General features: G+C 39.8%; 1 protein-coding gene across 2 annotated transcripts in view; it reads left to right on the top strand.

Annotated features, from left to right (window-relative positions):
• Window positions 1-27,883, top strand: part of RGS5 (regulator of G protein signaling 5) — an 85,444-nt gene that overhangs the window by 35,306 nt on the left and 22,255 nt on the right. For both annotated transcript variants that reach the window (XM_049709196.1, XM_004282036.3), the window contains exon 2: window positions 25,875-25,985. Coding sequence is in view for 1 of the 2 variants with exons in the window: in XM_004282036.3 (XP_004282084.1) it covers window positions 25,875-25,985 (111 nt within the window). In the remaining variant the exon portion in view is untranslated. The remainder of the gene's footprint in view (window positions 1-25,874; window positions 25,986-27,883) is intronic.

Raw genomic sequence — 27,883 nt, forward strand, 5'->3', positions numbered from 1 at the left:
GACTTCCAAGAAAGCAACATTTACTTCATGTACGAGGAGCTTTGGAAAATAGTCCTTTCTCAATGTTTACGGAAGCATTAAGCCAGAGTCAACTTTGATGTATTTGTAGAAACTATTGTTTTACTATTTATTTATATTTTTAAGACTATTGCTCATTAAAACTCAAAGTTGACCTCACATTTTTTATATATTTAGAGAGACCAATAATCCAAATATTTGGGCAATAAATGGCCCCCACCCCACAATTTTTACCTTCTAGCCTATTGAAACCTGTGCTGTATGGGTGGGAATCTTAGAGTCAATGGAAAAGGAAAGAGTTGAGTCAATTGAAAGTCTTATTTTTACCAGTGATTTTCCGCTATGAATTTTAGGCTTCTTTTAAAAAATTCATTTTATTTTAAGTGTCTTGAATTTCTCTGAACAAGTTTAATTTTTAAAGTAAATATTGCTCTTTGGAAAAAGATGGAAGTCTTCTGAAACAAAGAGTGTTATCATTGTGATTCCCCCAAAGCTGTCACCATTATATAAAGCAACCAGTGTGATTATTATTGTTTTTGTCCATCGGGGTTGACCACTCCTGATACCAAATTTACAGTCTCTACTAAACTAAAAACGGGGAGTAAAGGAGTAATGAAGACAGCTACGGACAAAGAATTTTCCCTGGGCTGTTAATAAAGTGTCACAAACTCTTCTATAGATATCTGACCTACATCTGATTTCTGTTTAAGATTATAAAGGCTGCTAGTTGTGGAATGTGTTTAATCCATAGTTCACACAGGGGCTTCTGGCCACCTCAAGTGTGTGGCAATGCTGGGAATTTCAGGAGCTATAGAAAGTAAATGGGGAAAGTGATGTTTTGTTTTGTTGTTTATTATCATTTTACTAAACATTCAATGTTTCCCCATCTTCTTCAATTTATGTGGGTCTAAGTATGGATAATTTAGAGTAGAAAAGTACCTAATCAACTAATCTTGTAAGGTTGTCAAGCCACACAGAAGCAACAAACAGAGTGGGTCAAGGCTCCTGAGTCCACAGGATTAAGTAAATACAGCTTTTTCCAAAGGCATGAGCACAACCTTGGACCAATTATAGAGAAAAGATAAGCACCTAGTGAATTAAAGACTGTAGCAATGAACTTGAATAAGTGATAAATGAATGAGAACGGACACAGGATCATCAAAGAAGCCTAAAGAGATAGTAGGGTTTGGGATCATGCTTTCTGGGAACAAGTATGAATTTGAAGCTTGCTATTGCTGATAGAGAGTCTTGTGACATAATTGCAAATATTTCAGTGAAACCCTGCAATCTTAAGGAAGTGAATAAACTATTTAATAAAATAGCAAGGGGATGTTCCTAAGAAAAACCTTTGTTTCAATTCTTACTGATGAAACAATTTCTATTGTTTCTCTGGATTGCCTTTCCAACCTCCATACTTGCCTTAAGCATAAGGGTGAAAGAACTCTCAGGGAAATTTCAGTCCACGTAAGGAGATAAATAAGAAGAAAGTAGCCCTCTGTGTTGAGATCCACTGTAGAGGAATAAATGCACCAAGTGCTAAGAAGCACAAAAGTGGGGGGAATGGGTGGGGAGCTCATAGAGCTTTGGGTAGCTATGGAAAACTAAGAAGTCACAGGGGAGGATGCCTAAGGTTTATGAACTAAGCCTGAAAGGACTGAGGAGTTGGTCAGGTCCAGAGAGGAAGAGGAAAGAGAAGGAAGTCATCCCAGGCCAAGGGGCACGTCTGCATGTGCAAAGGCTGGGAGGTGAGAGGGGATTGATGTTATGACATCTTTGTGCAGTCTGTATTGTCTCTCTCATGCAAGCAAGGAGGGAACTTTGGATTTCCATCTACAGTTAACCTCCCTTGCACCTCGTCCTGCATACTGTTTCCTTGGAACTTGTCCAGTGCCCATCCACACCAACTGTGAGGATTGAAAAGATCTGTTCATGAAGAAGATTTTCCCCCCTTTTGTCTAAAGACTTCAATTACTAAAAAGACAATCTGTACTTGGCACATAGTAGGCACTTAAATACTTTGTCAAAAGAAGGCACAAATATTTATTATAGCAAGTGGAGACAGACCTGCTTCCAGGTTGTCCTGGTGCTTTCTCTGCTTCCAAAGGGATTGAGAAGGACAAGAGCAATGACTTTTTTATGCTACAATAGGATAAAGAGTGTATGTTGTAAAATAAAGAGGGCTTCCTGTTTGGGGGCGCAGAATGGAAGAGACTGGGAGAGAAAGAAAGCTTTTCTATAATTTCATCAGGAAAACCTAGTTAAAGAGGTGAGTCTTCTTTTGCTTCTAATGCAAGATGAACCTCATGACATTATATCACTTTGGCTATTTCTCATGCAGTACTGTCCCAGCTTCTTTAATGAATTACATTCTGTATTCTGTTGCCTCTTCCTATTTTTTCTTTCATTTACTCTGAGCTACGTTGAAACACCAGATATCAATTCAAAAACGCTTTTAGATCCCAGAATCTTAAGTTTGGAAAGCTAACCTGAAAGGTTATCTAATTTGTTTCTCCTTCTTTAACAAGGACTACACACTATTATGGGATAGATGCTATCTAGGGAGGGAGTTTATATTTCTGGGATTGTGTGTTAATGGCTTTTGTCTGTCCTGCTGGCCAGAAAGCAAAGGAACTAAACTTTAATTAGTTCAGTCAGGATCAATCATTAGTAACAGGAACCAGAATATGGCTGGAGGCCAGAAGATAACAGGTTCCTATCTCTTTCTTCCTTTAAAGTTCATTCGAATGGAGTCTCAGATAACATTAAACCTGCCCCCTATTTTAAAGGCTGAGTCACCCAGAGGATAAAGACAGTGAAAGCCTGATTGTTTTTCACTGAGAAAGTAACTCCTAAGGTTACACATTTTAGGGATATTAAAGAAAACCCAGAGTAAGGAAGGATGTAAGTTCACAGTCTATCCCCTACCTTAACATCAGCAATGTGGTGGAGTGAAAAAAACATGGAGGTGGTAACTGCACCTCTATTACTTCCTTAGCTGTATAAACTCCAGAAACTAAACCTCTCTGGCTTTCATTCTTTATCCATAAATGAGGATATTTATCTTGTTGGGGAGAGATGCTATAAAAAATAAATGAAATAATGTATATAAGGTAACTAATTTTTAGTAGGCAGACCCTTATAAATACTTAATTTCCTTCCATCCTTCTTTCCATCTTTATAGGTAGTCAGAAAAACAACATTTAAATTTCAGTTATGTGCCACGGCTTTTTTTTTCCCAGAGTATCAAATGATTTAATTACAAAACTTAAGCCACTTATTAATTATTCACCTTCTAAAAAACACAAACATGAGAATAAAATAAACACACCCAAGACTCACTAGCCCTTGTAGGATAGGAAGAAGCCTTGGACAGAGAGCCTGCAAATGTTTTTTCCGTACATCTAAGTCTACATTTTCTCATGCATTCTAAGGTCCCATGTTTTGACACCTTACAGGGGAGAGGAAATGGAAGATACAAAAAGTCATGCACAAGAGGGTCACAAAGATCTTAAAGCTATTTGCTGCTAATGACTTGTACAACTCTGAGAAAGAGTATCAAATAAGCATTGTCCAATGTTTACTCCTGGCGAACCTTTAGTGTCATTCTTTGAAATTGCATCTTTGGGACTGGTTATGTTCCTTCATTATAGCTTTTGCTTATCCCCACGCACAAACCCTAAAATTCACACACAGTTTCTAAGTTCAAGTACAAAGGTTCGTTTCAGGACAACCCCGAGTTGAGGTAGTGTTTCTTAATATATCTGTAGTGTCTACTGGGGGTCATCCCCTGGACAGGCTGGCCAGATGGCAGCACAATATGGGGGCCCACATGGTCAACTCTCCTACTGGCCCACTTGCTCCCTAATTTATCTGGACACCGCCTCACAGTCAACGTTGCATCTTGAAGTCAGTGATGACCTTGGCCTGTCTTCATTCTGAAGTTGTACTCTTATGTAACTGAATCCAATTCTTCACCATTAATTCAATGGAGCTTCCAAAATGTGTCAGGCCTATTCTTAGGAAGCATCCTGGGATGGAGCTGGAGGGTCCTGGCTTTCAGGCTCTGCAGGGGGTGCTGGCACAGCTTCTTTTCTCTGGGCTGCCAGGAACTCATGAATTGCTCATTCTGTCTGTGGCCTGAAGATGTGGTTTAGCTTGGGATCCACCATCTGGTAAATAATTCTGTCCACTCCAGCTTCCAACATCCCTGACTATACCACACTCTGCCTCAGACCATTTCGCAATTGGTTTTTGTTCATCGTAGGATTCCATTCCTGCTTCTCCAGATGTGTTGACACAAAATTATCCACATTCTGCCTCAGGTTTTGGTAAGCTGGCTTGGTGTCCACGTCGGCCAGGCAGTCCCGGTGAAATCTATCAATCAGGCCCCGGCTCTTGAGCTGCTCCAGGATGAGCGCTATGAGCTGCGGGTCTCCAGGAAGCAGTGAGGCCGGGTGGATGGGGCCGCCACCCACCATGCCGGTGCCTCCACCACCCCCGCTGTCTGTCATGGCTGGGCCCCGGGCCCGCAAGGGAGACCGAATACAGCTTCCTCTCAAGGACAGAGGGCCTGGGTCCTGTGGAGGTGGCGGAGAGGCCAGAGAAGGAGGCGGCGGCAGCAGCTGCAGCGGCGGCAGGTTCTAAGGCAGCAGAGGTGGTGGGAGAGGCGGTGGAAACCCTGAGCCACGGCTTTTCAGAAAGCTTATTTCTTTTCCTCCTTCCTCATCATAGCCTCATTAAAAAAATAATAATAATGATGAGTTTGTATAATAATACAGTATTTTTACGATTTTGCCCATAATTCTTTCAGCAAGTATCCCGTTTAAAAGCTCTTTACAAAACATTAAAAGACATTAAAAACCACGATTAGACTGAAAGATTAACAATTCTTTAATATCCTTAAATAGTCAGTAAGCGTCCAAATATCCTCAATGACCTTTTTGCAGTTGGATTGTTTGACCTCTCAGGGTCCAAATGAGGGTCACACATTTTTTTTTTTGGACTACTGTTAAATTTTATTATTAGACTGATAAGAACATAACCAGTCCCAAAGATGCAATTTCTACTTCTTTCTACAATTAATTAGGCTCTAGTTATGGAAAAGCACTTATTGCAAAAGCACTTTAAGGTCCCAGAAAGACTGAGAGACCAGTGCCTTCTATCTGGTGGGGGCACTTTAGCCATCTTAATTTGGAGCTGCTTGGTAGAGTGTGGTGAGGCATCCACGGTTCATAAACAAGACGACCTGAGGGGTTTGTCTCCAGTACCCTTTCACCCACCTTTCACATCCCTTAAGTGACTGCAGAACCACCGGCTCCTCCACATCAAATCATGTTTACTAAGATCCTACTGTGTGCAGCGCACACCATGCCTGGAGCTGGAAGCCGCTGGGGCACAGATCCTTTTTCTGCTTTTTTACTTCACAACAGTGAGGAGACTAAGCCGTCTTCCCTGAGGCACTGTTGAACAGATTCACATGCAATCACCCTACTCTTTTAAAACTGAAAGAGTAGGGCTTCCCTGTTGGCGCAGTGGTTGAGAGTCCGCCTGCTGATGCAGGGGACTCGGGTTCGTGCCCCGGTCCGGGAAGATCCCACTTGCCGCGGAGCGGCTGGGCCCGTGAGCCATGGCCGCTGAGCCTGCGCGTCCGGAGCCTGTGCTCCACAACGGAAGAGGCCACAACGGTGAGAGGCCCGCGTACCGCAAAAAAAAAAAAAAAAAAAAAAACTGAAAGAGTAACCCCAAGTCACCACCCAGGCACCAACACCACATAAACCCCAGGGTCGCACACTTCGATTGGTCCAGAGCCTCTTATATCTTTCCTAATCAATGGGCTTCCGGTCTTTTATTTCTTTTTTCCTTGCAATTTATTTGTAGAACACAGAATTTTTAGATTTAAGTATAAAAGGCTATGTAACATGTGGAAAAGGTGCTGGATGGGGAATCCAGGGTCCTGAGCTGTAAACTTGGCTTCTACTAAATAGCAGAGGGTGAGTTATGAGTCAGTTCCTTCCCCAGGCCTCATTACTGTATTTGTAAAAGGTGAGAAATCAATTATATGATCCTCTTCACTCCTTCTAGCTCCACTACTTCATTGTTCTCGATTTGGACACCGTGTACTCTGAAGAAAGATTGTATTTTTATTTTAATTTTCCAGCTCTTCCCAAGTCCTACAGGAAGGCCCAGAAACTAACTTCTGGATGTAGCTTGAAAGCAGTGATTAAAAGTGTGAAATATTCTTCCAGTCACTTAGGATCTCAATGGACTAAATTCAGTACCCTATATGTCTTAAAAATGCTTGTATGAAATTCAGACTAAACTCCCAGTTTGTGAAAAACATATATTTATAAGTAGTGGAAGGTGACTCTTTTTATTTTGGCAAATTCCATGAAAGGAACAGATGGTTTCAGTTTCTTGTAAAATTCGAGGGTGAATTAGGTTCAAAGATCATGGATTATAACAGTCTATGATTCTTGTACAATTGACCCTTGAACAACTCGGGGCATTGGGGGACCAACCGTCCTTGGAATGGAAAATCCACTGGCTCCTTCGTATCCATGGTTCTGCATCTGCTGAATGGTGTAGTACTGTAGTATTTACTATTGAAAAAATCCACATAGAAGTGGACCTGTGCCGGTCAAACCCCTGTTGTTCAAGGGTCACTGTATTTTGTTTACAGTTAATTTAGTTCTCTCTTATCTCAAGAGTATAACTTCCTTGAGGGCAGGGAGGAAAAGTGAAATAAGGACACAGACACGCCTCACCTTGAGTGTGCAGTGCCTGCCTTGACTGCTTTCACGCTAGGTCCCGTGTTTCTTCAGTCAGTGGAAACTGTGGTCCGCTCATGCCCTTCTGAATGCTGCCCAGAAGGAAACTCATCCATCAACTTAACAGTGAGAGTTTCCATCCTTGAGGCTGGAATAAGAAGGGTGAATTGGGGTTTCTAGGCTTTTACATAATTAACCAATTTTCATCTACCAGTTGAGTGGATACTGGAGTATAGACAATTCCTCAAGTGGCATGAAGACTGCCTCTGACTACATGAATCCATGTCAGACACAAATATGCACAGTGACTGCAATTTCTGACTAGAATGAGGACATATAGCCTGCCTCTAGACCAGGCATTAGAAATTGGGTCTTTCCTAGAAAATCTGTAGATGTGGCCAGCCTAATCATAGGATATATGCACCACCAACCCAACTAATGCACACGCGACTTCGAGCTTACTCACCCTGACCATCATTCTCCTGGAAAGTCCAGACAAGGTATTTCTTTGCAAAGCATTCTATTCAGTTGCCATGCTGAGATAAAATACCTTGCCCTGACATTTTTTTTCTCCTTCAAAAAGGAAATATTTCAGGGTTGAAAAGATTCAGCTAAGCAGTCTTTGAACACTTTGGACAGTAGGTACTTGATAATCAGCTGGCTTCACAAATAGCAAATAAGGCTAAGACCATTATTCTGTATTCTACATGCTTTCCTTTCTCTTTTCCAACTGCTTCCCCAGACACTTCTCAAGACAATTCCTAACCCATCTGGACAAAATGTCACTCAGATTCCTAAATTTTACATTCTAGAAAGTTGTGGGAACTATCATATTAGAGTCTGAGGAAGATATGAAACATGAAGTAAAATACCTGAAAAACATGTGAAGTGCTCTTCTGTGTAAGTGCTCATTATTGGTACTGAAGTGCGTGGAGCTGTTTTTGTCAAGCTACTACTTTTTGATATTTTTTTGTGCAAACCATCTGTTTCTTGATGAGGCACTTGTCTGTGGGGATTCAGGAAGTTTAGAAAGAATCAAGATGTCTCATTAACAAAGTAGTTTGTTGTATTTTGGTAACATTTTAAGTAATAGTTTACAAGAGATACCTGGGTCTACAGGAACATGGGACTGAATGACCTGTGCACTTTAGGATAAGGTCAACAGTGCAGGTCACACTGAAGACTTTCCCAGGAGAGCCCCCTATCTAAGGTCTGGTGCTTTCTGAATAACAAGCCTTCAGAGTATTGGACTTTGTTTCTGAGTCCCCCAAGTCTAAAACAGTATGTCACTTGAACACACACACATGCATGCATGTGCACATGTACACACACACACACACCTGATATTTTTTATGACTTGGAAAAAAGATGGACTGTTTGTTGAAATCAGAGATTCACACAGACAGCTTGAAAGTGTCTGAGCTGGCTAGGAGGAAGCAATTTTTTTTTCATATAGATGAATGTAGATCAGTGGGGATTTTTTTTCCTCCCTTCACAGGTTGAATTTTACACTTTTCCTTTAGCAGGCAACAGTGAAGAAAATAACTTTCTGTAAGTTGAGATTTTCTCAAAATTGTAATTTGATAGTTCAAAAAGCCTTTAAAAAATTTTTAATTGCCCTCTAACATTTATCTTCCAGATCCTCTGAGAATACATTAACCTTTGTCTCCCTTCCTGGTTCAGACAGGGCCTTGATGTTTGCAATTATGCGGAAATGTGAGTGCAGATGGCTGGACTGCAGCTGAGGGAAAGGAATATGTAACTCTCATTAGCTACTTATTTTAATATTTTATTAAATGGATACCAGTTTAAGAGCATGAAAAAGACAAGATTAGCAAAGACAATTGACAATTGTGACAGTGTAGAATTGAGTACCTAGCACAATTCTGATTACACACATACACACGATAAAGGTCTGGTGACTCGAAATCATAGATTCTGCCCCTTGAGATGGGATGTGATTTTTTTTTCCCCTTCTCTAAGGTGACCAGCTTAGAATCACAGAATGAGAACAGGATCAGTGTCACAGACAAATTCCTTCTCTTATAGATGAGAAAATATGTCCAAACTGTTTGGTGACTTGTCCAAGACCACATAGCTGGTTAGAGTTGGAGATAATTCAAGGTCTCTGGATTTCCATATCACCTTCATTTTATTTTATCTGATGAACATTAATTTATGAATTTTGTGTCTTCACTTTTAAGATATTTATTCTTCCATAGACACCATCTTTCAAAAGGTTTTGATTAGGAAACAAACAGTAGTCTTTAAGAAAAAAAATGATTTGGAACAAAATTTCTATTTACCAGATGCCTACAACTGCCAATTACAACATCTGAACACATGAGAGAGGTGTTGCCTAGTAATTAAGAGCTCAGGAGCTGAAGTGAGATTGGGTGTGACTCCTACCACTGTCATTTACTGGATGATTTTTGGGCAAATCACCTAATTTCTCTGTGACTCAGTTTTCCCATCTGCAAGATGGGAATAACATTTATACCTCCCTCAGGGTTGTTATAAACACTAAATAGGGTTATGCATTATATGGGTTGAGTAAACCATTTAGTTAGCTGGGGAACATGTACTTTTTCTAAGTGTGTGATGTTTCTTAGTTATTTTCATGTTGGGATACCCTTGCAGCCATGTCTCAGAATGGGGCCAGAGCAGGGAACTGGAAAGCATCCTAAACTACCTTCATCTCCCTACAGAGCTAAACAGGACATATAGAAGTGGGACTCAAATGGAAGGGCCCATTGCGTGGAACATTAGAAAGCAAATGAGAAAAATAGGTGACAGGAAGCAGGAGAGAAGGGGGATCACAGATAACCCCTCTGAGCCTGGGTGTTGATGGAATAAATGGACTATTGATAGAATTTGGTAGCCTAGGGGGGATATTCTTTTTAGGAGTAGGTAATGAGTTTTTTCCTCTGAACTCAAGTCTTCTCCTTTAGGAATTCTTAGGTAATGTCAAGTCAGAACACCTTATCCTGACTTTCCTGATAGTTTTATAGTTACTAAATTAATTTGATTTCAAAAAAAAAAGAAAAACCCAACTGTAACTGCAAAATGCAGGACTCTAGGGAAGAACTCCTAGCTAGCTATGCCATGAAACCGAAGCCTATAGGATGCTGTGTCTGGTTTGAGCTCCTGGGGCTAGGAGAGAAGGAGAAAGATTAGAAAAGAATAGCTGGTCTAGGGAGGAAATTCAGAAAGCTAAAGCTGAAATATAGACCATTCAGTAAAGGTGAAAAGAATTGAGATTAGCTGTTAACTGAAAATAGAAAAGTAGAATGGGGATGAGAAGACAGTCTGACTGCCTTAAGTCTATTTTCTGTAGTGAATCAAGTCTGAAAAACAGAAGCTAAGAGAGGATATATTTGGTTCCTGTTGCTGCTGTAACAACTGCCAGAAGCTTAGTGGCTTAAAACAATGCACATTTATTCTCATATAGTTCCGGAAAGTAGAAGTCTAAAATGGTCCTAGGGCTACATTCTTTCTGGCGGGTCTAGGGAAGGAGTCATTTTCTTGCTTGGTCTGACATCTGGAAGACAGCTACATTCCTTGTCTCATGGTTCTATCCTTGACCTTCAAAGCCGGCAGTGTAGCTTCTTCCAATCTCTCTCAGTCTGCTTCCATTGACACATTGCTTTCAGACTCTGACCCTCTTGCCTTCCCCTTACAAGGACCCTTGTGATTACACTGGGCCCACCCAGATAATCCAGAATAATCTCTCTACCTAAAGATCCTTAACTTTATCACATCTGCAAAATTCCTTTTGCCACATAAGGCAACATATCCACATGTCCCAGGGATTAGGATGCGGACATCTTGGGGAGTTATTATTTAGCCTACCACCAAGGGAGACATGAGAATGAAACTTCTGTCATGTGACTCGCTCCCCCTCTCCTTCTATGCCTGTTTCTATGCTCTGCAGACCATTCTTCTGTCATCTTAATTGAAAATTTCTCAGGTGCAGGCTACACCTCAAAGGGTTAACTAGATACTTGCCCTATAGAAGCCATTATTCTTTCCTTCTTTTTTCTGTGGGACGTCCCTAGCACGCTCTCTGGGCCTGCTTCCCCAAACTCTCAGGTCTTTTTTCTCTTGTTCCATTTTATAGCTGACGGTCTCCTATCAGCTGTGATTTGCATCTGCAATACATAAAGTTACATTTGCATTTGTCTAAGATTGCTATGTGTTCAATCTAGAGGAGAGAGCTCAGTTCAAAGACAGCTGCTTTGCATCTTTCTTGCAGCACAGCAGCTAGGTGACCATCTGCTTGGTTCTTGGACCCTGTCCCCACCCAGAACCCAGACTTCTAACTTAGTAACTCCTATCCCAATAACCACACAATTGGAAGAATCCCTGTTCACCAAGCCTTGATGTGTGAGTGCCACAGGTCAGAATTCATTGCTCATTGGGAGAAACATGAGAGAATGCTATAAGAATGCTGGAGAGAAGTTTCCAGCATTGCATGGAATGCAATGACATATGCATTGACCTGTGACATATGCATGGACCTTGAAAGCATCTTTGGAATTTTTAGAAAACATATTAGGAAGATGGGGGCTTCCATATTAAACTTTTGGAAGGATCCCTGGGGAGCTGGGAGAAAGACAGGAAGAGAGCAGCTGCTTTGGGATCCAACCAATACCCTCTCCTCCCTGCGCACACAGGATTCCAACCAAATCATACATCCCCAAATCTCAACCCTTCCGAGAAGCCTTCTCTTTTCTCCTTCATGGAGAAGCTAACAGTGCATCCCTTGAACTCTCACAGAATTTTTTCATCGTCCCTGTATTTCTTATCACTTCTTAACCAACTTCCCTCAGATTCAACTTTGGTTAGGTATTTGACATTATCTAATTTAATTCTTAGTCTAACCCTGCAAGGTAGATGTTTTCAACATTACTATTTTACCGATAAAGAAGCACAGATAAGTTAAATATCCAGCCCAAGGTCAGACAATACACTCCACATGCCTGAGTTCTGGGGTGCCAATTTCAAACCTGGGACTCATTCTATCTGTCATAGCCGCATCCAAAGAAAACTATGTATGTAGTTGGCCCGTCGTCCCTGGGGGTTCTGCAGATTCAACCAACCAGGGATCAAAGGCATGCGAAAAAAAATCAAGAAAGCTCCAAAAAGCAAAACTTGGATCTGCTAAGTGCTGGCAACAATTTTGATAGCATTTACATTGTATTTACAACTATTTACATGGCATGCATATTGTATTAGGTAGTATACGTAATCTAGAGATGATTTAAAGTACATAGGAGGATGTGTGTAGGTTATAGGCAAGTACTACACCTTTTCATATGAAAATAAAATGTTTGAGCATTTGCAGATTTTTGTATCTGTGGGGAGTAGGGGTCCTGGAACCAATCTTCTGAGTATACTGAGTGACAACTGTACATATATCTTCTTTATAAAATGGGAACTACTTGAGGTCTGGAACAATCTCTTATTAATTTTGTAAAGCACTCCCCATACTATCTGGTACAGTGCCTGACAAACAGTGGTTGCTCTATTAGAGTCTGATAAGTGAATGGATAAGTGAATTTATGAAGCAATAAATAGATAATTCTTGAAAATAGAAATCTTGAGAATAATAAGGCATTGTTACATTATGTTAAGGGAGGGAGAGAAGAAATGGTTTGAAATATAATTCTGTACTTCAGACAAGTAAAGGTCCTCTTATTCTTCATCGTTATGTCATTATTTTGCTCAACACATAATAATTTGGCAAAGATAAATGTTGACCAAGTGTTCTGATTATTCAAGGCAACGAACTTGTATCTATTATATAAATTCATTGCCAGCGGACACGTTAAGTTTTGGGAACTGTAGTTTTATTAAGTGATGTAATATATGTTCACGTTGATTAAGGTTTAGGTAAATTTTACTTTACTACTCTTTCTTTCCCTCTTTTCCGATACCCTTTATTACCACCTTTATTTCCTGCTTTTATAAGATACAAAACAACTAGAGTCCATGTACAACTAGAAACTTCATTCTAGAAGGTCCTTCTTTATAATTTAACACAAATGAGATGGAGATGTTCAAAGGCTATGGGTCACACCAGTGTTCAGAGAGGATCTCATGGGAATGCCTTCTGACCTCTCCACCTTTGGAGCTCAAAATAAACCACAAATTTCTGTCTTCCTCAACTTGAAGACCAGTTTCCCACTGTTCATTATCTGGCTTCCAAATTGAATTACAGAAAGTCCAGAAATCCTGCCAACAATATTTTGAATAAGACACAGAATTTAAGGTCAAAGGGAAAAAAAGACTTCTACCCTATCTGTCTTGTTCCTCCACTGTCTCTTTCCTTACTCCTAATAACCTACTCTGAGTGATGACTATGTAAGAGACAGGCCATAAAAGCATGGGAATTATCTCAATTTCCATGGGAATCCTTGAGTAGGGAGTAGTCAGTGCTTGGGAAAAACAATACTTTTTTTTTTTCATTTTAAAATAGCAGCACAAGGCTGGTGATATTATAATGTAACTCTGAGCTGAGCTAGGCAGCAGCAGAGGTCTCCAAATTTGCTTTCTTTGTCTCTCTGTAGGAGTGCTGTCCAGAAATGTATATCCTCTATGCTTTCAGAGTTAGTTGCATTATTTCCAGGTGGAGACTTTCTGAAAGGAGCTTATCTCGCATGTCAGTCAAAAAGATCTTTGTTGAGTTCTATTCTATTCTATTTATTCAATAAACATTACCCAACACCCATATGCAAGATGCTGTGATAGGATAGTAGGACAAATACAGTAGAACAGTAATAATAATAGGTAACTTTTAGGGAATATTTACTGTGTGCTAATTGCTCTTCTAAACACTTTAATGCCTTAATGTATTTAGCTCCATAATATATATGTGAGGTAGGAACTATATTGTCACTATTTTACATAGACAATTGGAAGCTTAGAATTTAAGTAACTTGCCCAAAGTCACTCCACTAGTAAGTAAGAGTTGGAGTATAAACGAAAGCAATATAGAACTGTACTTTTATCCTCTATACCATCCTAGGAGTTAAAACAACTTTAAAGTTATTTTCTAGATTCTCTGGGAGATCAAAGAAGTAAAATATGGTACCCACCCTCAATGGGCTTGTTATCTCACTGGGAGTACATACACATGGAACTCTTAGACACGCATTCACGAGAAAGTAGAGTAATTGGGTGAAAATGTGCTGTCCGTAACTTCAGCAGAAGGAAAGCATTCTATCCCTTGCTCTGCAACTTACTAGAAATCTAAGAATAACATCGTATGAGATCTTCGAAAAATATTCTAATTTACACAAACCTCAATTTTTCTACTTTTAAAATAAGGGTAGGGCAAATTAAAAGCTCTGTAAGGTCCATTAAATATGATCACAAAACAGAGGATCTTATGTTAGAGGAGAGAGAAAGCACTCTAGGTTTTTGCAGTTACAGAGGTTTCAGGAAAAAAGTGAGATTTTTCTGGTCCTAGAGCATTAGAATAGTTTTAATTGTCATATGGTGGCAGTCAGGAAGCAGGTTAAGGAGGAAGCCAATGGGACTAGGTATACAAGTAGTTATGGGGAGCCAAGGGAAATAAGCTTAGAAGTGGAGGACTTTGGAAGCAAGAAAGTGATGTTTGAAACTGAATCAGTTGATCAGCAGTTCTCAGAAGTGTGGTCCTGGGACCAGAGATATAAATTCTCCGGTCCTGCTTCCGAACTCTTGAATGAGAAACTCTGGGATGGGGCTGAGAAATCTGTGTTTTAACCAGACCTTCTGGTGATTGGGGTATATATTCAAGTTTGAGAAACTTCATGGTAAATAGAAAGCCATTACAAGCGAGTAGGAAAGTGTTTGTACTCTGGTAGTGAGTTCAGGATGTATTCAAGTAGGAAGAAGGAAATGGTAAGGTGGGATGTCCTAGTAACTCAGGCCTGGAGAAAGGTGCTAAATTTAGATATGGAGAGGAAAAGGCACATTTAAAAGAATTTTCTAGGAAGAAAGAACAACATTTGTGATAGATTATCTACAGGGAATAAAGAAGACAAACAGTTTAATGTGAATCAGAGAGTTTATAAATTATGGGAAGGAGAATATTGTAATTACAGATAAACATGGGATGTTGGGAAGGGGGACGGAATAGAAAAGGAATCTGTGGTACTATTTACAAGTCGTTTCACAGCTCAGGTCCTCGCTTTCTCATTTATTTTCTCGAGATGTGGACTGTGATGATCTTGAAGTCTTAGTTTATAATAGCTAGAGAAGATATTAGAGCTTTTCTCACTAAAGTTGTTTCCTTCCTTCCTCTCTCCCTTCCTTCCTTGCTTCCTTCCTTCCTTCCTTCCTTCCATCTTTCCTTCCTCTCTCTCTTTTCTTATTTTTCACTGAAGACAAGAGAACTCAAAGAACTTTCTTAAGATCACCAAGCAAATTAGTGACTGAGCTGAAAATAGGGTTTAGTTAAGGGCAATGTTACCATGTTTACTGTTTCTTTCCTAAATTTCCTTCCTACTGTTACATAATATGTTATAGGCTTTTTTGTGTGTAAATGTTCCTTCATTGGCACAGGGTTTTCTGTAAGATAATAATAATTAATAATAATAATAATAGTAAATAATACACCCTGTCATTTATAGAGTGCATTGTCAATGTGCTAGGCATTACTGTAAGTGCTTCACATATAATAACTAATTTCATCATCATAAGAACCTTTTGAGGTAGGTACCATTATCATCTCCAATTTACAGATGAGAAAACTGAGGCTTAGAAATTTGCCAAAAGTCACACATGTAGTAAGATAAATCTGGTTACTTTGACTTCAACATTCATGCCCTTAACCACTGTGCTATACTGTCTATTGCCTTTTAGGAAAAATGGCTTAGTTTTGGCATTAGCTACATTCTCTGGGGAATACCTCAATGTTTCACTTCACTTTCTCTCTGGGAACAGCCTCTTCGACCCGAAACCTACTTGCTTTGCAAACTCTTCCAGTTATATAACCTGAGACGGGAGTTTTGCCACACTTAGGAGTTGGAATTTTCTCTGCCAAGGTCGGGGAGAGATTGAACACAATCCAGCATGCTGCTTGTGACTATAATAATGGACTCAAGATCTGGAAAGTATCTTATGAAATCATCTGGACAGATCCAGATGTCATATGACTTAGCTGTTATTCAAAACAGCTGGTTTTGTCTTTTCTTGACGAATTTTCTTCAGCAATGGAAAGTTGGCCACAGTTAGTTCACTATTTCCATGTTTTTATCACCATACAGTTAGTAAGTTCTCCTGAACCCTCCTGTTTTTTTTTTTTGTGAGGGATTTTTCACTCTTAGAGGTGGCTGGCTTTTGAACAATTTTTAAATGGATATATCATTATTTATATCTTTCTTGTTTGAAGCGTCACAGTGCCTTAAAGTCATTCCAGGAACTCTTGCTTGGGTCTGGGTATCAGCTTGGGTGAAGCGGGAGCTCTGGGGCTAAGCGCAAAGTCTCATTATGGGCAGCATATAACTATCCCCCTCTGTGATCCTCCCACCTCCCTGGAGTCCCACAAAGGTGTGTGTGACAGGGGAGAGTGGGGTGTCAATTAGTTAGAGAACCCTAAACCACAGTCTTCTGACCTTGTCGTAGGGATTCCCTATTTTCCCTCTCTGTTTTTTCTGCCTCTTCCTTTACCACTCACTCATCAAAAGCAATCCTTCCCTTTCGGACGAAGCCAGCATATCTCCCCAGTGAGTTTAGGGTCTTGGAAAACAAAGGCCAGAAATGGGATACCATCTTCCATCAATACCTGCTTTTGGCCTCACAACACAACTCCCTCAGAGGTAAGAAAGCACAAATGCCTAGCTACCTTCTTGAAAGTCAGAAGAAAAACTATAAGTAGAGGAAAACATGAATTAACACCTCAATACCTTAATATTTTATATGTTATTATTATTACTTTTTCTTTTTTTTTTTTTTTTGCGGTACGCGGGCCTCTCACCGTTGTGGCTTCTCCCGTTGCGGAGCACAGGCTCCAGACGCGCAGGCTCAGTGGCCATGGCTCACGGGCCCAGCCGCTCCGCATCATGTGGGATCTTCCCGGACCAGGGCACGAACCCGTGTCCCCTGCATCGGCAGGCGGACTCTCAACCACTGCGCCACGAGGGAAGCCCTATTATTACTTTTAAGAGTTGCTACAGGCCACCTGTTTTCTGCCTGTGTGCCATGAGGAGTGAACTCTTGCCCACAGCTGGCATGCTTGCACCTAGATTCAGGGATCTTGTGATTAAAATGAAGGTCCAGTGACCTCACATGGTCTTCGACACTTGGAAATATCAGGGATGTGGGGAGACAGAGTGTGTTTCTCCCCCAGGTGATGGAGGAAGAGGATACATCATCAGGTAGGGACAGGCTCTATTAACCTGCCTACATCCAGCCTGCATTTGACTGACAGGGAGCAAACAAAGATGCTGCGAAGATAGAATTTTCCCCACTGCTTCTAAGTGAGTCAGGGTCTCACTTTCTTTTTTCATCATTGCTTTGCAGCCCAGTACCTTCCTGGCTTTTATCATGTAGTTTTCCTCCTATCTTCCCCCATACAGAGTCACCAGAAATTGCTTCTGGCTTTTCGCCAGGCAAGTACTGTTTAAGGCATATAATTCACTCAACCAAGTGAGAGAAAATGAGCGTAATGCACTCAAATATTAATACGCCAGATGTTAAGGGAAACTGCTACAAACTGTAACACCAAGTGGTATAAGATAGTATTAAATAAGTAGATATGATGATGATGGTGACCATGTATGACATGCTATTTACGTGCCAGACACCGGGCTAACTTTTACATGCATCATCTCATGCACTCCACCCGGAAACTTTTTACAGCAGGAACTAATTGTATCTTCATTTTACAAATGACAGAACTGAGACCAAGAGACATTATATAGCTTGCATAAGGTCCCATAGATTGTAAGTGGCTATTGAAAACTAGCCTAAACCAATTTATTCACATCCAACTCTTAGGTTCTTTTTGGTAGATAACTGTAGTTATTAATGGTTAGTGGTGGGTGATGATTAGTTATTTCTCCACAACTTCACTACCAGCTAGTGAAAGCAAGACCACCATATATATAATGAAACCCAATTATTCCGTACTTACTTAGGCAGATAGTTACTAACAAGTTGGCGCAAAATAGTTATACGACTGGTTCTGTAATCTCAATAAAGGCACAATTCTTTGTGCTCCGACTATAACGTGTAGGAAAATTTTACTCTGACAATAATATTCTGAGGTTGGATTCTAATACCTTTGTAGCTGGTATCAGGCAAAAAGAAATCTCTGTATCAAGGCCTAGATATAGGACTACTTAGGGATTGAGCCACAGGTGCCATCTCTAAGAGTAAAGAGCTATTTACATTCTTACAACCTTTCTATGGAGTGGGTGTGAGTTTGCACAATAGTGTCTCTAGCACAAATGACTTGAATATCATTATTATGACTGGAGAGAGCCCATTCCCTATTGAACAAACCTACATGTAAAAACTCACTTCTAACGTGCTCTGCTAATTGACAAAGCAACTGGTATTGCTCTCTATAAAGACAGCTGAGGCACTTAGCAGCCACCTCTGGAGTGGGGCCTTTTTCACAAGCCTGCTGACTGCCACTGTGATTAGAGCAAGTAGCAGAAGCTAACGCTTACCCAGTGTCACACTGTAGCAATTACAAGCAGCTGAAATTTTTCATTTCATTGTTTGGATTCCTTATTTTGTGTTTGTCTTGCCCAACTGAAATATAAACTCCATGAGAGGATCTTGTCTTTTTGTTTCACTGGGGATTTCAAAACCTGTAATAGTCTACGGCACATGGCAAGCATTTAATAAGCATACTTTTAATTTGTTGAAAAAATAAGTGAGCAAGAGGAGAAGCTATTGAGGCCAGTCTTTTCTATCTCAACTGTGATCCTATGAAACCAAGTCAGTAAACTTGTAGACGGAATCCTTAGTCTTTTACAGCAGGTTGCCTGTGAGGGGCCCTGGTGATGAATCAACCTGAGGTAGTTGAGGTAAGGGCTTGAACATAATGAAAATAGCTATCATTAAGAGAACTTACTGAAAGAAGAGGTTAGAAAATACTGTGTTGGAAGGTTATAATAGACAAAAGTGACTTCTATGCACACATTTGACACAACTGACATTGTCAATTCCATTTTTTTTAAATGAATTTATTTTTATTTTTGGCTGCGTTGGATCTTCATTGCTGCATGCAGTTTTCTCTAGTTGCAGCGAGCGGGGGCTACTCTTCGTTGCGGTATGTGGGCTTCTCATTGCGGTGGCTTCTCTTGTTGTGGAGCATGGGCTCTAGGCACGCGGGCTTCAGTAGTTGTGGCACGTGGGCTCAGTAGTTGTGGCTCACGGGCTCAAGAGCGCAGGCTCAGTAGTTGTGGCGCACGGGCTTAGTCACTCCGTGACATGTGCTATCTTCCTGGCCCAGGGATCGAACCTGTGTCCCCTGCACTGGCAGGTGGATTCTTAACCACTGCACCACCAGGGAAGTCCTCATCAATTCCATTTTTTTCAGCCATCTTACAGTTTGACATGGCTTGTTATTTAATTAATGATTAATATAAGTGAAAACCTAAAGCTCTACCAGGGAATGATTCAATTGTGTTTGGAAACAGAGCTGTCATTTCTGGCGTTATATCCTAATGCATGAATAATAATAATACCGTATATTCTTTAGCATTTTCTTCATCTTTCTATCATTTGGACCACTGAGGAGTATTTCATATTAACTAACCTAGAGTCATTTTCCATAATGTATCATATATTAATATGTGTCAGATAAAAAAATACAGACTTTAACATGGTATCACATTGCATTAGTAAACTACTTTTTCATTTTCTGCTAAAACATAAGCAATGGGTGGACTTTCTTTAGTTCAAGTAGAAGAAGGTTAATTCAGGAAAATGGTAGATGCCAAACTCATACATTCTTTCTCCACCAAAATGACCCTGGAGGGGCTTCCCCCTGCACTTGAGAGTCAATCTTGATTTTAAGGGGCCATGCATGGAGGATCCTGGGGAGTTGAGAATTTCAGTTCTAGAATTGACCTGATTTTCCACAGATGTTTCCTTATACTCTACTAAGGGTTTTCAAGATCACCCCTGTGTCTCATGAGCCATCTATCAGTAACAAACTCCATTGATCTCAAGTTTTCAATGAGCAGTCAACAAGAAGGTTTTCCACTCTTGAACCAAATGAATCTCTCTAGATGGGTCCAGCACAGTGGACATAAGTCCTCTGGGCTCCCTTCTCTCCATGAGCATCTGCTGGGGTTCTGTCTACGTGACTCAGATCTTGGCTGAAAGAACTTAGAAAGGTCATTTCTTCCTCTGCTTTTCAGATCCGGCTGTAGTACTCTCCAGCTGTGGAATCTTGTTGCTAACAAGTGTTTTAGGAACTTTTATTTATCTTTAATGGCTATTTATCACACTTTTGGGAGCCAAGAAAAGGCATGTCCTTTTTGCTCCTGTAGAAACAAGGTTTGTGGTATTTCTTCAGAAGGCAGCAGCCTGGAACAGATCTGCTCTTTTTCACTGATGCTCACAATTTACCATGTCCAGCAGGGGGCATCTGCAACACAGATTTAAGTTGGATTGGATTTAAATTGGATTGTCCTTGACAGGGGACAGGTTGGAACACCTCTTTCAGAAATGTGTCCTAAATACCCTGTCCTATACTTCCCAATTTATCTCCTTCCTGTCTTCCTTCCTGGCTGTTCCCGACATATGTCCAATCTCAGAACTAGTCTGTGCCTCAGGAATAATTTTGTTTAAGTAAATCCTGATAAATTTTGGTCTCATGATGGATTCTGATTAGACTGAGTGATTGTAATTACCCTCCCTGCCTCCTCTCATCAGAGTGTGTCCTATCTGGTGTGAGGGACTGAAGAGCATACTCCGTTTCAGCCCCCATTCGTCTATTTCCAACTTCTCTAACAGACAGAAATCGAGTTCAGTCAGAGTCCTTGCAGTCATTTAATGACACTACCTCTCTGCAGTTAACCAAATCAGAGACATCTAAGTCCTCGATGGCTTATTTGGTGCTACACCCCAATATTTCACCCACCCGCCCCAAAATGCAGTTTTACTATAACCTAGCAATTCAATTCATTCATTCGTTTGCTGATTCATCAATTTATATAGTAAATATTTATTGCATGTCTGTTAAGTGCCAGGCCCTGGGCTAAGTGCTGAGACTGGAGCTGTGAACAAAACAGATATTGACCCTGCTCTTGGGGACCTGACATTCTAATGGGAGAGACAGACAGGACTCAAATAAATACACAGAGACATAATGCAAATTGATAAGGACCATGAAGGAAAAATACAGAGGCCTCTGCGAATATAGTAGGGCCAGCTGTTAAAGCATGTGTCTCCTATTACACTATCTTCGTGTTATCACGTTTGAGCTCCTTGAGGCTAGGGTCTATGTTCTTTTATTAATATATCCCCTCCACTTTTATCAATGAGTAGAAAAATATCTAGCATATAGTTTACATGTATATGTCCTACATTTCCTTAGTTCCACGTGTCTCTGAAGCAAGGAACATCTTTGTAATCCTTGAAACACCTAGCACAGGACTTTATATATAGCTGGTTACTGATAAATTTTACTTGAATATAATTGTATTTTGAAAAATTCTGCTATGTGTTTGTTTTAGTGATTGCTTGTACTGTTTTCCACACTTATTCACCCTAAGGTAATAATTTTCACTCAATTCACCAATTAGTTGGAAGGACAGAGGTGGTCCAGGGCCTTTTGAAAGCATACCCACACAGGGCACAGATTTAAAATTGCACAACTCTACAATTATTCAAACTCTTTTCAGGTTGAAATCACTAATGTGAGCCATCTAGTGAAAGGATTATCTTCCTCTGAACCCTTAATTTAAATTTCACCCAGGCATTTCCAATGATTTTATTTCAAAACAAGTTTTTCTTTGTAAAACCAAAGGATAACAGGGTTGGGGGTGTGATGAGAAGAGATACGAATCATTTCTTGTTAACAGGCATTAATGTAATATAGCCAGGAAAACTGCCTGGTGGGCGGTCAAACAGAGCCAAGGACTGAGTTGAAATCATAAACATATTAAAAAGTTTTCTTCTCTGGATGGGTTTGTTTTTGACATTAAATGAATGTCAGATACATTCAAGCTTATTTTTAAAGGAGAAAATAAAATGGAAGCTTTGAGCTTTTGTTTTGCTTGATTTTCCATTTGTTGTTGTTTCTTTTTTCATTCCCATATTTGGATATGTCCGTATGGTGGGGAGGAAGGGGAGAAGGGGGAATGAAATATTATTCCAGGAATTCTTAAGGAGAAAAACAAACGTAGTAACACAGTTTATTCCTACAGAAAGAGTAAAATGTTTCAAGTAGTTTCAATCTCAGCACTGGTCAACTCTTCAGCTTTTAAACATTCACTGTTTTATAAGAGAGACAATAATGTTATTCACTCCCTATATGCTGTCAAACTCCTAATTCAACCAAATGGTCTTCCCGACTTATGTGCGTTAACATTTTAACGTCCTATGTTTGAGCCTATACTAAACCATAGAGAGAAGTATTTTCTGAAGCACTGCATTTCCTTTCTCCCTTACAACCGCAGGGCAAGTATGAGGAAAAGAGTAATCTGGTGTTCTGGCATGTTTCTCTACTTTGAGGAAGTGAAATCTGATTTTCTATGGGCAGTGTTATAAATGGTTGATTTCTAGATTATCCCACAAAAAGACAATTTAAATAGTGATATAGATAAAATTATACGAGGATTCTGGTTCATTCTGGTTTTAAAAGTCTTTTGTGGGATGTCTTGGAGAATTTAACCACCATGTATAGACAGTGTTTTCATGGGAAAATGCATCCTGAAAGAATTAGCAAAAGAAAAATTTGAAATAGATTTGTAAGACAGGCTGCCACTTCTTCATGTAGAGACAGTCTTTGAAGGCACCTTTCAATAGTTTTACCTTTTTTTGGTTTTCATACCAAATTTACTGAAGGCTGCATACTATACAGAGGTCCTCCATCATCCACCCTTCCATCAGGAAGGGGAGGCAGAGTGAGTAGACTTCATCTAACATGGCATTCTTCTCTCTCCAGTCACACTTTACACTCAGGCAATGCAGAACCACTTTTGCATCCCTTCAAATGATATGCACATTATCCTCTTCCTACCCGGAAGTCCCAGCCTTTTCTTGTCTACCTGGCTAACTGCTATTCTAACCCTGCCTCTTCTGAGAAGCCCCACTGACTCACCCTTGTGGACATTGAGGTCCTCCCCCAGTGCTCTGTTGTTCACCTTTGTGGACACTGGATGCCCAGAGAGATGCTGCTTTCTGGGCATCTTCTTCTTTAATACCTGCTTGTGATTGCTCACAAGCCTGAGACTTCAATAGGCTATAAGTACCTTGCAGGCAAAGACAAAACCCTGTGAGTGTTTGTCTGTTTACTGTGTACTGATGACACAGTAACATGATCAAGGAGTAAAGTAGTATGAATAAATGAAATTTTAAAATGCTCAACCCCTTCATTCTAATAACCTGTTCATGTCCAACTTACTCTTTCACTAGGCAATCAAACACAAATATCTCTCTGCCTTTTACAAAAGCAAATGGCTCAAATGGAGCAAAAGAGGAAAAGAAAAAAGAAACAGAAGTTGAGATGGGGAAAAAAATGCAAAACAAAAATCTAAAGAACCAACCAAAATACCAAGCACAGGAGAAACATTCATTAGACATTCATTAGATAATCTTTAGCTAAATATTGGTGAGTGAACTATTGGGTCAAGTGAAACTCAAACAGTTGCTTCACGACTTCCCCTTATGGGCAGGAACTGAGGGGCATGTAGAGCAAGCAGAAGAGGTATTATGGATGGAGTTCTTAAAGTTCTGGGTGGGATAGCGTGTCTTGATGGAAAAGATGAACCTGCTGCTTCTGGCTGTAGTACTATACACTGGCCAGCAGAGGGTAGCCACATGTATTGCATGCATTTTTCCCCCCAAATACTGTTTTCTTCATCCTTCAGATAAATATAAAGTTGGCAGTTCTTGTCTCCAGAGGTAGAATATGGGAGGCAGTGGGTGTATTAATTCTTAGTAACATGTGGGAAATTTCTGAATGTTTTAATTTGGTAGTCAAAGCTAGGGAACATGGCTTGAGTTTGGCTGGAAAAAAATTATTATGCAGTTAGAACTAACTTGGAAGAAGCAGTATTATATGCCAACTGCTGCTTTAAGTGATTCACATGCATTAACATATTTAATCATCACAAAAATTGTATAAGTATGTACTATTTTATCAGTCCCACTTTCTAGGTGAGAAAACTTAACATTAGATAGTTTAAGCAAATTGCAGAGCCTGGAATCAAAGTACACTTATTCTTATTCTCATGTTTTATATAAGCTCCCTCAGCAGAACATTCTGTTTCAGCTGTAATGTGCTCAGCGGAGTTTGATCTGCTGTAATGTGGTACCTGAGTTGTCTTAAGCTGGAGAGCGGGCCCTCGGGAGAGAACAGAGGCAGGAAGAAACGAAAAGGAAAAGACATTGTGGAGGTTACTAATTCTAAATCAGAGTTTCAAAATAACTTTACTATACTAAAGGAACCTACGATATGATTGAATATTTATGTTTTTTTAAGTTATACAGTATATGTCCTTAACTTTTTCTCCCTAATATCCATAATTGCTAATGTCACACATTTTATTTATTTAAATTGTCTCATCACTGTCTCCGTGTGAATGGATGAGGAAAGTGTGTTTATAGTAACAAAACTCTATCTGGCAACAGCATGATATCCTAATCCCGACACAGCTCTGTAAGGCTTCGGTTATGATCAGCATTGACTGGGAAATAAATGTCAGCAGATTTGTGAGGAACAAAAATCAAGATATTTTTAGTTCACTTTGGCAAATATTTTTGAATATTGACTATGCTGCCAAGCTTTGTGCTATGCACAGGGTTGAAAAGGTATTTAAGACTCAATTCCCACCTGCAAAAAGTTCTTATATCCAGCTTGGAAAACAGACACATAAATCAGTAGCCATAATGCAGTATGATAAGCCCTATCTTAAAAGTATGTAGGAAGTGCCAAGGGGACAGTGAAAGGACAGCTTTTTGGGTCTCTCAGTATACAATGGCTTGTCTTATGGATTAATGCTTAAGATTTGCTTGGTGTTTTTGAATTCAGACTTGTGATAAAATGATGGGTAACTTAGGAGATTAGTTTTGAACTGGGCCTGAAAACAGTTGCATTCTAGGGTGGAGAAGTGCCCAGAATTCTGACCATGTCTGTTCACTAAAATGTTGAAGATAGAAAGGAGTAATATGATTCTGTCAGTCTGTTGGTAATTAATACTCATCTATTGAAGGCTTACTGCGTGTAAGATACTACAATAGCCATTGTGGAACAATGGGCAAGGGGTTGGAAAAAAGTCAAATCCGTATAAAAGAAGAACAGTTTACAGAGAAGTAATCATCAATCAGAATAATTTAATTTTATAGGTGCAAATGACTGAAAAAAACATCTAGGTTAACTCTGTCATCTTACAGATGAGGCAACGGAGGTCTGGCAATAAAACATGATTATTTTTTCAAACATTATATGTCTAATTAATGGCAGAGCTGGGACCAGAGCCCTCAGAAGACTGGTAGGCAATACAGTGAGTTCCACCTGTGAACTTAAAGTCAGACAGCTTGGGGTCAAGTCCATTTCCACCACATACTGGCTGGGTTACCTTAATTAAGTTATTTGGATTCTCTGTCATTAGTTTCTTCACCTGTAAAATAGGACTACTATAGTATCTGCCATATATAACATGAAAGAATACATATAAAACAATAATTAAGATTAAAATGAGATAATGCATATTAGCCAGGGACTTGTTAAGAGCATGATAAATGTTATTAGAACTCACGTGTCCCAATTTCTACATTAGTATTCTTTCTGCCACAACAGTGAAATAGGATTTTGCTCATTTTTGTTTCTTTGACACGGAATGAAATCCCTTTTTTAGATCTTTATGCTAATATGCTGTCCATTTCCCCCTCATACATCTCTTCTTTCAGGGCCAAGGAGATTAAGATCAAGTTGGGAATTCTCCTCCAGAAGCCGGAGTCTGCTGCTGACCTTGTCATTCCATACCCTGAGAAGGCGGAGAAACCAGCCAAGACCCAGAAGTGAGTCATGATTATGGATTCCACTCGTTTCCTCCAGAGGATGGCTATTCTTCAAGTGTATAGCACCATCCTTCCTCTGTAGAACTCCCCCTTTCAGTGACTCATTGAAGATCATAAGAGTACTCAGAGACTTGGTTTGTGAATAGGATTTTTTTTCACTCTCTCGTGTATGGAGCATAATATTGCTTACTGGCAGGATGCTTAAAAAATGGAGATAAGGCCACATATTGGGACATCATTGGAGAAACAGGCCGTGTCTTATAAAATGGCACCAGCCACCTCATCACACAGAAGTGTGGTTAAAGATACCTGCTCACTTGCTGTCCTTGGGTCAGGTGAGCATCGCTGATCCAATTAATTATGATCCCTGGATGCTCACCTGCTCAGGAAATATCTTGAGGGCTACTTCCTCAGCAGGGAGATATAAGTGGTGACATTTCCCTCAAAAAGAGGCTAAGTTCAAGGCAGACTATTAAGCCTAAAGGTTTCTTCTCCAAGATATTGTCCCTTCAAGGTCTAAAAGAGGAGCAGAGGACTGTTCCCTGGTGGAGGAATGAATACTTGACCAGATACTCCTATTTAATGCACATCAAGCAATTTTTCCCCAGTCCATAAATTAATAGTCCTGACAGGACTTCTGCAGTCCCTAACCATGCACCAACATACTTCTATCAATTTAGGCATGGAGGGAAGCTATAATTCTCAATATTCACGATGTTATGGCAGTGAACATAGCCCACAATTTCATTGGCATTACTCTAACTTAATAACAATACTCACAGCATTCATGGTGTTTACCGTTGTTCCACTAGCTACACAGCCCGACACTGACTAGACAGATACACTCATCTTCCCTTTAAAACAGAGACACCACTAAAATCAAGAAAGGAAAGTGGGAAGAAGAAAAGCCAAATGTATTCAAACCCCTTCACTCTACTACCTAAAAGCTTTGAAGAGATCACAGAAGTGTGGTAAAAATATAGGAATCCCTTTTAATCTCCATTTCTTTTAAAATTTAATATTTGTATAAATTGGCCAACCTTTTCTCCAAATGACCTTCAAATTAATATAGCTGGATTGGTTGGGGGATAGAGAGACAGGTTATTCCTTTTAAATTTTTTTCATCAATCTAAGTGGATGTTTCCACTCTCCTTATATTACTTCAAAGTGATCCCAAACCGGAAATGAGGCATAATTGAGTTTTCTGTGCTTAGAAAAGGGAAGTTAATTCAATGTGGAGTGGTGGACACCAGGTACTGGGAGAGAATAAGAACCACATTTCATAATAGCAAAAGATCAAAAAGTCTATTTTGAAATAAACATTGTGGTGGTTATTGATCTGTTGGAATTAACTTTTAAAAAATAAATACAGTGCTACATTTCCTCCTTTGATTCTCTGCTTTAATATCCCACACAGACACTTGAACTATTTGGCTTTAACAAGGATTTGGAGAGAAGCAGTTTTGGAAGATAACTTGGGGCTGACACTCATTGGATTATTTTCTTCTCTTGTCTTCTAGCCCCCTTTTTCGTCCAGAAGTTTGAATTGTTTTGGAAAAATCTTTCTTATCCCTAGAGAATATTTGTGCATCTCTACTGCATTTTTAACAGTGACCATTACAAATCTTTCCTATCCTCTTCCAAACTCGTAAACCCCATTTCACTCATATTTGGCAAATTTCCATGCTTTTTAACAAGCAGGAGAAGACTGTGTTCTGCAGGAACTCAGCTGATCTCGCTTCTCCTCACTTAAAAGTTTCTCTGTATTTTTTTTACCCACATTCTTCTCAAGGAGAAGAAAATAAATCTCAGAGGAGAAAATAGACCTTCTCCGGATGGAAGGTATTTTTAACTCCTCTCATCTTTTTAAAAAAAGCAATCCCTTTTTAAAAAAGCAT

Source organism: Orcinus orca, chromosome 1 (genome assembly GCF_937001465.1).
Source record: "Orcinus orca chromosome 1, mOrcOrc1.1, whole genome shotgun sequence".
Classification (NCBI taxonomy): Eukaryota; Metazoa; Chordata; class Mammalia; order Artiodactyla; family Delphinidae; genus Orcinus; species Orcinus orca.